The sequence below is a fragment of the Aethalodelphis obliquidens genome, unplaced genomic scaffold (genome assembly GCF_003676395.1).
Source record: "Aethalodelphis obliquidens isolate GAN/ISIS:26980383/991018 unplaced genomic scaffold, ASM367639v1 scaffold62, whole genome shotgun sequence".
Taxonomy (NCBI): domain Eukaryota; kingdom Metazoa; phylum Chordata; class Mammalia; order Artiodactyla; family Delphinidae; genus Aethalodelphis; species Aethalodelphis obliquidens.
Window position 1 is genome coordinate 4,820,378 of NW_020838006.1, and position 12,922 is coordinate 4,833,299.

At 47.8% G+C, this 12,922-nt stretch overlaps 1 protein-coding gene and 1 long non-coding RNA gene across 3 annotated transcripts in view; both read left to right on the forward strand.

Annotated features, from left to right (window-relative positions):
- Positions 1–10,179, forward strand: part of CMTM7 (CKLF like MARVEL transmembrane domain containing 7) — a 42,296-nt gene extending 32,117 nt beyond the window's left edge. Inside the window, exons 2-6 of one of the 2 annotated variants that reach the window (XM_027088382.1) lie at positions 466–639; positions 5,328–5,426; positions 7,939–8,020; positions 9,400–9,514; positions 9,602–10,179. In XM_027088382.1, the coding sequence (XP_026944183.1) occupies positions 466–639; positions 5,328–5,426; positions 7,939–8,020; positions 9,400–9,514; position 9,602 (471 nt within the window). In that variant the 3' untranslated portion in view covers positions 9,603–10,179. The remainder of the gene's footprint in view (positions 1–465; positions 640–5,327; positions 5,427–7,938; positions 8,021–9,399; positions 9,515–9,601) is intronic. The other variant, XM_027088381.1, reaches the window with a different exon arrangement.
- An 835-nt stretch (positions 10,180–11,014) lies between these two features.
- On the forward strand, positions 11,015–12,118 carry LOC113610338 (uncharacterized). Its single transcript, XR_003429049.1, has 2 exons — positions 11,015–11,062; positions 11,158–12,118. It is a non-coding gene; the product is annotated as an uncharacterized LOC113610338 (long non-coding RNA).
- The last annotated feature ends 804 nt before the right edge of the window (positions 12,119–12,922 follow it).

Genomic DNA, 12,922 nt, shown 5'->3' on the forward strand with positions numbered 1-12,922 from the left:
TTCATTGACAGTAACTTACTGTCTGCCAGCTGGTAGGTTATACGTATGAACTGACATCTTGGTGGGTCAAAAACAGTCAAATATTGGCAACTTCCTTCAGTTCAACCTAACATGGAAACCTGGGGTTCAATATCACGCTGACTCAGTGGAGGTCCAGCAAATAAGGGAGGTGGTCCTGCCTGGTTATTTCCAGAATTCCTGCCCTCTCCCTGAGCATGCATCCTGCCGGCACATGGACCTCAGAGAACAGAGAGAACAGACCACTCCCTGCCGTCCTCAGCGTTCACAATGGCTTGTGTTTCAAAAGCTTGTACTGTGGGAAATTGCACTGTTCCAGCCAGTTTGTGATGGGGTAACCTGGATTGTGGCAGCTCCTCGGTCCCCTGTGTTTCTGTTGTGTTGTTCGTTCCCTGGGTGCCCATCTTGGGTGGGCATTTCTCTGATGTCTCTGTGTTCACGTCCCAGGTCTCGCTGCTGATTGCCTTCATCTGCGTGAGGAGCTCTCTGTGGACCAGCTACAGTGCCTACAGCTACTTTGAAGTGGTCACCATTTGCAACTTGATCATGATTCTCGCCTTCTACCTGGTCCACCTCTTCCGCCTGTACCGCGTGCTCACCTGTATCAGCTGGCCCCTGTCGGTAAGGGAGTGGCCGGGCCTGCTCTCGGCTTGCACGAGTCAGGATGCAGGCTGGGCACTGAGACCTGACGGAGTCCTTCCTGTCTGCCTACCCCGCCTCCTGCACCATCCTTGGCTGCTTCAGCTCTGAATTTCCCACTGTTGGGTGCACGTCTATGCCTCATGTCCCACTGGTTTCTAAAACTCACCTTCCAGCTACAAGAAGGCTGTGCCTCTCACCTCAGTGCTTGTTTTCTCAAGTGACAGAAAATGGGCTGTGTGTGTGTGTGACTTGGAGGAGGAACATAGAAGGAAGAAGCTGATAGGGGTAATGGGTATTTACACTGTGTGAGTATCGATAAGATTTGTCAGCTAAAGTGGACTGGCAGAGTCTGAGGAAACATGTCAGAAGTTGCTAGGGTTTTTTCTTCCCACTATGTTCTTTTTAAAAACAGCTTTATTGATATATAGTTCACATGTCATACAATTACCCATTGAAGTGTACAATTCAATGAATTTTAGTGTATTCCCAGACTTGTGTAACCATTACCTCAGTTATTTTTAGAATGTTTTCATCACCTCAAAAAGAAACTCTGTACCCTTTAGCTGTTGCCTCCTACCCCTCATCACCTCCAGCCCTGAGCAACTACTAATTGGCTTCCTGCCTCTGTAACTTTTCCTGTTCTGGACATATCATATAAATGGACTCATATATTTGGTCTTCTGTGACTAGCTTCTTTCATTTAGTAGTAGACTAGCTTCTTTCATTTAGAGCTTCTTTCATAGATCATGGTTGATCTATGTTGTAGCATATATCAGTACTTCATTTCTTTTTATAGCTAATATTCCATGGAAAGGATATACCACATTTTGTTTATTCATTCATCATTGATGGACATGTGGCAATTATGAATTTCCACCTTTTGTCAATTATGAATCATGTTGCTATGAACATTTTGTGTACAAATTTTGTGTGTGGACATATTTTCATTTTGCTTGGGAATATACCTAAGAGTAGAATTGCTGGGTCACATGGTGACTATGTTTAATTGTTTGAGGAACTGCCAGACTGTTTTCCAAAGTGGATGTACCACATTACATTCCTAGCAGTGGTGTATAAAGGTTCGAATTTTTCCACATCCTTGTCAACACTTGTTATTTCTGACTTTGAGATTTTATTCCAGTGAGTGTGAAGTTACAGCTTGTGGTTTTGATTTGCATTTCTCTGATGACTAACGGTGTTAGTCATCTTTTCGGCCATTTGTATATTTTCTTTAGAGAAATGTCTTTTCAGATCCTTTGCCAATTTTTTGATTAAGTTGTCTTTTTATTATTGAGTTGTAAGAGTTCTTTGTATATTCTAGTTAAATGTCCTTTATCAGATATTTTCTCCCATAATTTTTTCTTTTTCTTTTCTTTTTGTCTTTACTTTCTTGATAGTATCTGTTAAAGGACAAGTTTTTTATTTTGATGAAATCTAATTTATATTTTTCTTTTGTTGTTTATGGTTTTGGTATAATATCTAAAAAGCCATTGCCAATTCAAGATCATGAAGATTCACCTCTGTGTTTTCTTTTAAGCCTTCCATACTTTTAGCTCTTACATTTAGGTGTTGGATCCATTTTGAGTTAATTTTTGCGTATAGTATGAAGCAAGGATTCAGCTTCATTCTTTTGCATGTGAATATCCTGTTGTCCCAGTTATCTGTTGGGAAGGCTGTTCTTTCTCCCGTTGAGTGGTCTTGGCAGCTTGTTGAAAATTAGTTGGCCATAAACGCATGGATTTATTCCTGGACTCTCAACTCTGTTGCACTGATCTTATTATACTACCTTGATCACTATGGATTTGCAGTAAGTTTTGAAATTAGGAAGTGTGAGTCTTCCCATTTGTCCTCTTTTTTCAGGATTGTTTTGGATTTTTGCCATTCCATGTGAACTTTAGAATCAGCTTTTCAGTTTCTACAAAGAAGTCACCTGGGATTCTAATACGAATTGCATTGAATCGGCAGATAAGTTTGGAGAGTATTACCATTTTAACAATATTAAGTCATGATCCATGAACATGGGAGGTTTTCCCATTTGTTTAGATCTTTTAAAATTTCTTGGGCTTCCCTGGTGGCGCAGTGGTTGAGAGTCCGCCTGCCGATGCAGGGGAAGCGAGTTCGTGCCCCGGTCCGGGAAGATCCCACATGCCGCGGAGCGGCTGGGCCCGTGAGCCATGGCCGCTGAGCCTGCGCGTCCGGAGCCTGTGCTCCGCAACGGGAGAGGCCGCAACAGTGAGAGGCCCGCGTACCGCAAAAAAAAAAAAAAAGAAAAATTCTTTCAACAATGTTTTGTAGTTTTCAGAGTATGAGTTTTATACTATTTTTGTTTAGTGTGTTCCTAAGTATCTTATCCTTTTTATACTATTTCAACTGTAATTATTAATTTCATTTTTGGAATGTTCATTGCAAGTGGATAGAAATACAATTGATTTCTGTATATTGATCTTGTAGCCTCAATCTTGTTGAAATCATTTATTAGATCTAATAGATTGTTAGTGGATTCCTTAGGATTTTCAAATCTATCTATAAGAGCATACCATCTGTGAATGGAGACAGTTTTACATTCCTTTCCAATCTAGATGCTTTTTGCTTCATTTTCTTGGCTCATTGCAAGAAATTAGTTGAATGTTGCATTAAAGTGGCAAGAGCAGATATCATTATCTTGTTCCTGATTTTAGGAGGAAAGCACTCATCTTTTATCATTAAATATGATGTTAGGTGGGGGTTTTGTAGGAGGTTTATCAAATAGAAAAACTTACCTTCTAGTCCTACTTTGTTGTTTCCATCATGAAAGGGTGTTAGAATCTGTCAAATGCTTTTTCTTTGTCTATTGAGATAGTCATGTAGGTTTTCCCCCCAGAATTCTGTTAATATGGCATATTACATTGATATTCACATGTGTAACTAACTTTGCATTCCCGGGACAAATTCTGATTGGCTGTGGTGTATAATTCAGTTTATGTGTAGCTGGATTTGGTTTGCTAGGATTTTTGCGTTTGTATTCATAAGATATATTATTGGTCTTTAGTTTTCCTGTGATGTCTTTGGTTTTGTTACTAGGGTAATATTGCCCTCATAGAATGATCTGGGAAGTGTTCCCTCCTCTTGTGTTCTTTAGAAGAGTTTGGGAAGAGTTGGAATTGATTCTTCTCTAAATGTTTGGTAGAATTCTGCAGTGAAGCCACCTGGTCCTGAGCTTTTCTTGTGGGTAGTGTTTTTATTATTAATTCAAATTCTACTTATTATAAATTTTACTCAGATTATTCCTACTTGAGTCATTTTCAGTAGCATGTCTTTCTAGGAATATCTCCATTTCATCTAAGTTATCTAACTTATTGGCATATGATTGATCATAATATTCTTTTAAAATCCTTTTTATCTCTAACACCAGTAGTGATGTCCCCGCTTTTATTTATTTATTTATTTATTTGTGGCCACACCTCTTTGCTTGTGGGACCTTAGTTTTGAGATCAGGGATTGAACCCAGGCCCCAGCAGTGAAAGCACTGAGTCCTAACCACTGGATCACCAGGGGATTCCCGTCTGTCTTTCATTTCTGATTCTGGTCATTTGAATGTTTTCTTTTTTTTTCTTGATCAGTCTAGCTAAAGGTTTCTCTATTCTGTTGACCTTTTCAACGAACCAGCTATTGATTTCATTCATTTCCTCTATTTTTCTTCCGTTCTCTGTATCATTCATTTCTGCTCCAATCTTTATTTCCTTCTTTCTTCTTGCTTTAGGTTTAGTTTGCTTTCCTTTTTTCCAGTGTCTTAAGGTAAAGGTTAGGTTATTAATTTGAAACCTTTCTTCATTTTTAATATAAGCCTTGACAGCTATAAATTTCTCTCGGGGGCGCACCCCACTGTCAGTGGCCCTAAGCCCCAGTTCTCCTCTGATCTGGCGTTCGTGGGGAGGGGAAAGGATGAGGCGAAGCATTCCTTTGTTGTCGAATGATAGAGGCCTCGCCTCATCCAGGACCTGCAAAGACCCCATTTTATCATGGAGAGTGAATGGGGCAGAAATGGATGCCCCTGTGGACCCAAGGGAAGCAAAGGCAGCGTCAGCCCTTCCTGCAGACCCCTCAGCAGTCTGGCCTGAGGGCACACTTCCAACAGAAAAGAAGAGGGAAGACAGAATGAGGACAAAACTGGGAGGACTTTTGTTCACGGAATGGGGAGACCCTCCAGGCAGCCACCAAAACCAGCACATTGCTAGCCCAGAACTTTCTCTGAAGCAGAAGAAAGGCACACATCTTTTTAAGAGGCTTTGCTTCTCAGAGCTGGAGCTTCATTTAAACTCTCCATCCTTGGAGTTAGAAGCAGCTCATTTGCTTGTTAGTAGCTTTGGCCGGAGGTCAAGGTACCATGGACAGATTGACCTCAGGAGTGGAGTGGTCCTTAGGCGACATCTCTCCTCACCCGAGAAGCATCCTTTCTCTTTGTCGCCTCTCTTCCTGCCTGCCTGGCGTCTTTTCTCTCTTGTGTGGCCTCATCCTGGCTGGCCTTCCTTTCTCGTTGCCAGTGAGCTTCGCTGCTCCTGTCAGGGTGTTACAGGGAGAAGGGGAAGTGTCACTCCCTCCCCTCCATTCATCTCTCCTAACGCCCAGGTGCCTCTGAGAACCAGGAATGGAGCTCCCTACCCACTGCTCTGCTTTGTTTTTGCCCCCAGGAACTCCTGCACTATTTAATCGGTACCCTGCTTCTCCTAATCGCGTCCATCGTGGCAGCTTCCAAGAGTTACAACCAGAGCCGACTGGTGGCTGGAGCGGTGAGGACATTCTCCGGGAAGCGGCAGGAGTGAATTCCTGTTCCGAATGCTCATTTTCTTCCTCTCAGGGCAGCAAAGGGGTTGTTCTCTGGGGCCTTTCTTTCTCAGAATCAGTCCGGACCTTGATCCACCAGCAGTGGTCTCCAAATAGCCTTAAACTTGGGCCCACGGTGGAGGGTGTCAGAAGGTGGATGGGCAGGGCTGTTACGAACTCAAATGGCCCCAGCGGCCCAGGCCTCTTTCTCTTACAGCCACTCCTTAAATCACGGGCAAGTAGGTTTTAATTCTCATGTTCACGCTGGTCATTTGCTCATGGCTGTCTCAGCCCCGTTCAGGGAAAGGTTCTGAGGCCTTTTTCCAGCCCAGGGGAACATTTTTGTGATCAGCTAGTGATAATCTGCCGTGAGTCCTAGCTTTGCCCTTCCTGACTTTTAACAGTATTCAGGCCAGGAAATAACACTCCTATACCTTTCATAGGTGAAAATTGACCCATCTGCTAACATGAATAGAAGTAGCATGGAAATGGACAAAACATAGTGCTATGGGAGCTATATATATTTATCACACAGATACACATATGTGTATATACATTATTGTAAAAAGATCTATAGATTGCTGTCATCTGATTTCTGATTTAGCTAATTGTTTACAGTTTGGAAGTCTGTAGGCCAGAACTGATTTGCCTCACTTTTCAAATGAGTTTTAAGAAAAGCTCTCTGTGTGGTAGTCACTCACTTCCGCACGGTACCAAAATTCTCTGGACTTTGGGCCAAGAGTGGGTGAGTGCCTGGAATTCCACGGAGGGGTGGAGTCTGCATGGGGCAGAAGGTCACCGCGGAGGGGCAGCCAAACCCCTGAGCACTCTTGCCCCCTAAGCACCTTCCCCCCCTCCCCAGGCAGTTTCCAAGAAGAGGAATGGTTGCCCCCTGCCCAGCTGCAGGCAGGCTGGCGGAGGGGGGGACAGAAGAGCTTGGCGCCCGCTGTGTTTCAGGACCACGCGGGGAGATTCCCACTGGGTTTCCTCATTGAGGTGGCACATGACAATGTTAGCCCTGGAATCCCAGTAAACCCCATTTGTCGTAAACGATCTCTGTGCCTAGGACCAAGCATGGGCTGGGCGAGGGGCCAGGAGAAATGAAAAGACATGGTCCCTGCTGATGAGAAAGTGGTGATCTAGCTTAGGAGGCCAGGGCACATGAAACAATGAGCACACAAGGCACTGTCATTCAGAGGAGCATTGTGTAGCCTGATAATAAACTGTTCAGTTATGCAGTGTGGACAGTTGGAGACTGGGATGGTGTATAATGTGCTAATTGTGCGGAACAGACAATGAGAGGCCAGGACAGGCTCTAACAGGCTGATTATGTGGTGCAGACAATTGGTACAAAAGGAGGCACGGCAGTGGACGGGGTCGGGGGTGGGGTGACGGGCAGCCATGTGTGGAAACCAGCAGCTAGGTTGGATGATCCCGCGCTTGGTCTGGCTGCTCCTGGGCTGGACCTCAGGGAGCTCCCAGCCGTGCACTTGGAGGGCCCGAGGACACCTGGGCAACAGGCAAGCAGAGGTGGACTCTGGGCTCAGATCTCTGGTCTGGCCCTTGCTGGCTCCACATTCCTGGGCTGAAGAGTTGACCTCCTGTCCCTGGTTTCTTGAGCTGAAAAATGAGGGGGGGAGAGGTAACAGCCGTGCCCACCTGGCAGAGCTGTGCGGGTTCCTTTAAAGGGCTTAGAACACTGCCTGGTACGAAGTAAGTGCTCAGTCAGTGTTAGCTGCTGCAGCTGCCAGTGTTGTTGACAAGTCAGGAGAGGCTGCAGGCTTCCAAGTTCCAGGCAGAGACACCTGAGTCCCTGTCTGCTTCTTGCTCCATCATTTAATGAGCCACCGTGAGGCCCTTTCCTTATGACAAATGAGGCGGCTGCTCTGGGCTAGGTGCTCACAGCTGAGCACAGAAAGGAAAGGAGCGCTGCCTGAACTTATTTCAGCCTAATGTTACTTAAATACATGCAAACCTAAGACTAGGTATTGGGGTCTCAGCTTCTGGCTCCAACACAGCTGTAAAGCCAGCCAGACAGAAAGCCTTTCTGGATGAAGTGCAGATGATGCTACCACACCCAAGAAAATCCATTTGAACGTTAATGTGTTAAAAACCCAAATTAAAATGTACCGTTCCTCCTTTTTCTGTCTTATTAGCCCAGGATAATTAAAGTCCGGTGGCTTGGCCCCAGCTCGGTTGTAAACATAAATCCGAGCGTGGGCAGGTAGCTGCCTAGAGAAGAGGCGAGGGGTGGCGACCAGAGGCCTGACTGTGTCCCAGCTGTGGGCCCGGCCAGGGCCCGGGCGTCACCTCCACACCTGAGCGAGGACAGGTGGCCGGGTCACTTGAGTCCCTGAGCTCCCTCCCAGCCACAGCTGGTGTAGGAAACAGGCCCAGGGATGAGCAGGGTGATGAAGGGTGACTGCCCGAGTGACTGCCCTTGGCCTGGGCGCCCGCTGCCCCCTTTCTCCCATGCAGATCTTCGGCTTCCTGGCCACCTTCCTCTGCCTGGCGAGTGTGTGGCTGTCCTACAAGATCTCGTGCGTGACCCAGTCAACAGGTGAGTTCTGGTCTGAAAACAGATGACCAAGAAGGTTCCCTCTGCTCAGGCACGGGAGGACACAGGCTCTGGAGGTCGGCAGTAGGGGACCACCCTGCTGCAGAGGACCCTCTGCTCCGTCTCGTCTCCACAGCGCCCAGGGGCACCCTGACGTCTACGTCTCTGATGGACAAGCGTTTTCTTTAAATGAGTTTCCTAATGACAAAAATAAAATGTAGTACATTTAGAAAATCGAAATAAGAAAAAGAAATTTAAAAAAATAAAAACCATTATCACAGTACCCAGAAATAGCACCTGCTGGGTGTCTCTCCCTCCTGCATTTCCTCTCTGAGTATATATATATAGGGAGAGATGTGCTTGTTTTGTTTGTTTGGCTGCCCCGTGCGGCTGGCAGGATCTTAGTTCCCCGACCAGGGAGCGAAACCATGCTCCCTGCAGTGGAAGCACGGAGTCTTAACCACTGGACCGCCAGGGAAGTCCCAACACCTGTGCATTTATTAAAGGATCAGAGTTCATGTATTATTTTGTAACCTTCTCTTCTGCTCCTACCTAGCCTCCTGTCAGGCACTTTCCCCACATCATTAGGTGTCCTTCTCTGGCATCCTTCGTGGCTCCACGGTGTTGCACTGGCTCCATTGCATGTCAGTGCCGTAGTTTACTTGTCTCCTATTTGGGGGCATTATGCTTGTTTTTTTATTTTTTTTTTAAATTCTTTCCTACTAAACAGTGCTGTAATGAATATCCTTGTAAATATATGCCTATACACACACTTAATATATTTTATCTTTAGAATAAATTTCTAGAAATAGAACTGCTGAAAATCAAACCAGCTATTTCAGTTAATTTACTTCTTTCTTTGATCCAGCACTTCCTTTCTTCTTTTTCTTTGTTTTTTAAAAATACATTTAAAATATCGAAGCACCTTACCTCGCCCAGCAGAGAGGTTGCCAACAGCAGCGCTTCAATCTTAATGGTCCCACTGGCAAAAAGCTAACAGAAGGCTAGGTGAAAGGAGCCAGTCACCAAAGACCGCATATTGTAGGATTCCATTTAGGAAAAATGTCCAAAATAGACAAATCCACAGAGACAGAGAGTAGGGTAGTGGTTGCTTAGGGCTGGCGGGAGGGTATACAGGGGTGACTGCGCATGCCTGTGGTGCTTCTTTTGGAAGTGATGAGAATGTTCTAAAATTGGGGTAGCTGCACAATTCTGTGAATATAGGGCAAACGGCGGAATTGAACACTTTAAATGGGTGAACTGTATGGTATATGAATTATATGTCTGTGAAGCTGTTTAAGAAAAATTGAATGATGAAAAAAGAATGCGAAAAAGTTAATAGGTAATGTCTAAAAGTAATCTGTAAGTATACATATTACTAGGTAAAATTACGGAGGAAGAGCCAAAACAAACAGCTGAAGAAGTTACAGTACCTCTGAGGAAGAGGCCTGGGGTGGAGAGGAGCAGGGAGAGGAATCATCGTTCCCACGGGAAGTGGTGCGGACGGGGGTGGGGGTGGGGGGGGAGGCAGCGCATGCGCAGCCGTGGGGCGAGCTCTCCCAACTCTGCCGCTTCCTTCCCCAGATGCCGCCGTCTGATGCCCTAACAGCCCGCCAGCCCTGTAGGAGGCGCTGCAGGACGTGTGACCCACGCTGATGGAGGGGCTTGAGCCGGCGGCCGCAGGAGAGACCGGGGTTTGGGTCCCTGGGCCGGTGGGTGCGGGACGGGCCCTTCCTCCGGCTCCTGAGCGGGTCCAGCCTCTCTCGCCAGCCTTCTTCACTTCCTCAGAGAATATTCCTCCCCTTCCGGGAAAGAAAAGCAGCCTCCAGGGAAATCTGATCTCTCCCTCCTGCTTTAGAACAGCCTCAGGGACTGATGCCCCCCTCCCCCCGTTAAGGTGAAGGGGTGGTGTTTGAATACTCTGCCGAACCCTTCCCCTCTCCCCAGACCTCCAAGGGGCGTCTTGTGAAAACACAGCCACCTCCTAATTTATCTCGCTTGGAAATCTGGTCTTGAAGGTACCCTCTTTCTTAAAGTGAGGCTTACGGGAACACCATGCTGTCAGCCTGTCCCCAAATAGGAGATCTTGGCTCCCTTCCTGTTGTTACCATTGTGTACGTGTTTATGTGTTTTTAAATAAAATGTTGACTTGGCTAATTGCAGAAGGATTTCTTATTAAGTTAGAAGAAGGCTGTGAAGTGAGCGCTACCTGGAGGCCCACTGGAGGTAAGAGGAGCAGAGGGTGCAGATGGTCCTGGCCTCTCAAGATTTGAGTATTTTCTTTCTTTTTTTATAAATTATTTAATTTTGGCTGCGTTGGGTCTTCGTTGCTGGGCGCGGGCTTCCTCTAGTTGCGGAGAGCAGGGGCTACTCTTCCATGCGGTGCGCGGGCTTCTCGTTGCGGTGGCTTCTCTTGTTGCGGAGCACTGGCTCTAGGCGCGCGGGCTTCGGTAGTTGTGGCGCACAGGCTTAATTGCTCCGCGGCATGTGGGATCTTCCCGGACCAGGGGTCGAACCTGTGTCCCCTGCATTGGCACGCGGATTCTTAACCACTGCGCCACTAGGGAAGTCCTTGTGTATTTTCAAAGTAAATTGATATAAAGGGTGGAAGCCAGTACTGTTTACACAAGACTCAAAAGCAACACAGGCAGCCTTTAAAAAGAGGGCAGTTCTGACACATGCTACCCCATGGATGAATAAGCCAGACACAAAAGGACAAATACTGTATGATTTTAGTTACACGAGGTGCATACCGTAGGCAGAATTCAGAGAGACAGGAAGTAAAATGGTGGTTGGTTGCCAGGGTCTGGAGGGAGGGGGCCCTGGTGTGAATGTTTAATGCGTACAGTTTCCATTTGGGAAGATGAAAACATTCTGGTTGGGACTTCCATGGTGGTCCAGTGGTTAGGACTCTGTGCTTCCACTGCAGGGGATACAGGTTTGATCCCTGGTCGGGGAACTAAGATCCCACATGCCGAGAAGCCAAAAAAAAAAACAAAGCATTCTGGAGATGGACGGTGGTGATGGCTGCACAATAATCTAAATGTAATTAACGCCACTGCGCTGTATGACTAAAAATTGTTAAAACGGTTAACTTTTATGTTACGTATATTTTACCACAATTTTTTCTTTTTTTAAAGCAATGCAGGACCTTCTGTGTAAGGCACCTAAGTAGCTGCAAAGCTACTTGGGAAATGGAGGAAGGCAGAGGTCCAATTACGCACACCCCACAGCAGGCACCACAGTCCAGCAGAGGCCAGCGCCGTGTTCTAACAGCTAAGCGTCGCAGGTCTAAAGGATACAGGCTGCAGGACGTGTGTGTCTTCTCTACACCAGGTGCTCTCTGGGGCTGCTCACCCAGGGGGAGTGCCCAGGCGTAAGCCAAACTCTGTCCCAGCACGGGGAGGTGACCCACTGAGCAGACGGCTGGGCAGGACCAAGCCAAGGTGTGAGAGGAGGGAAGACTGGACCCATGGGGGGAGGATGGGAGTCAGGTACCTGCCCCAAGGACCAAGAGCCAGCCTTGGCTCGTTGTGGCCACCGCAGGCCCGGGATAGGGTGTTGGCACCTGGGGCACTTGGGACACTGGGAGATGAGACCAGAGTGGGTCTGCCCACATCATCTCCCACGAGCGGGCAGCTCCTGGCCAGCAGAGACCTGGGTAGGAGGGCTGGACAGTGGGCTTGGTGCCCTTTGTCCTGCAGGCCTCTGCACAGGCGTTTTCTCACTACCCACAAGAAAGACTGCTGCTCAGAGAGGCTCTGGAAAACAGCTTAGCTGTGCTTCTCTCTGCAGGAGGTGGCGTGCAGCCATAGTACTGCCTCTTTCTCTGAGGGCCCCTCTAGGAAGCACATCTATCCTGAAGGTCGGGCCGTGGAGTAGGGTGACCCAAGGAGACAGCCGAGGGGAAGTGAGGTTAGGGCTAGAGCTGGGATTTGAGTCCAGGTCCTCTGGGGGAGCAGGCAGGGCGGGGCCAGAGCCAGCCTGTGCCAGCTGGTTTCCTCCACAGGCGGGTAGCCCTGGTGTCTGCAGGAGGCTCAGAGAAGGAAACAAGTGTGTTCTTTTTTTTTTAAAAAATAAATTTATTTATTTATTTTTGGCTGTGTTGGGTCTTTGTTTCTGTGCGAGGGCTTTCTCTAGTTGCGGCGAGCGGGGGCCACTCTTCATCGCGGTGCGCAGGCCTCTCACTATCGTGGCCTCTCTTGTTGCGGAGCACAGGCTCCAGATACGCAGGCTCAGTAGTTGTGGCTCACGGGCCCAGTTGTTCCACGGCATGTGGGATCTTCCCAGGCCAGGGCTCGAACCCGTGTCCCCTGCATTGGCAGGCGGATTCTCAACCACTGCGCCGCCAGGGAAGCCCCACAAGTGTGTTCTTGACGGAGGCCCTGGCCTGACACAGCCCTTGTGCTGCAGTGGGCCTGGCGGCTTCTCTTCCAGACATGGTGACCTGCTCGGCCCTTAGCCTGGGTCTCCAGCCAGGATGCTCAGGTGACCCAGAGCTGTCCCACTCCCTGTGCCACCACCTCCCAGGCCTCTTCCTTAGCAAGGATAGCTAACTTCTGTTGCCATGGAGACACCGCAGACCTTTGGGCCCCTTCTCAGTCCCATCTTTTCCCCACTGTAGTGGTTTCTGAACTGCAGCCTGTGAACTCTCACAGGTGCTCCGAGGAGTTCACAGATGTCGATTTTATGTGCAAAATAATGTTAACATCTTAAAACGCACACTCTTCGTTATCAGTGGCAAACACTGAAAGGTGGGAACCCCTGGGCCGGCCGTGCTCCAGCACAGACTTCCTGGTTTCATGCAGCCCTTGGGGAAGGCTGGCCTTGCACCTGGGCTGGTCCAGGGAGACGCCAGGAGTGGGAGGTGAGTGGCTGAGAACCTTCCACGACGTCCTGGGCGAG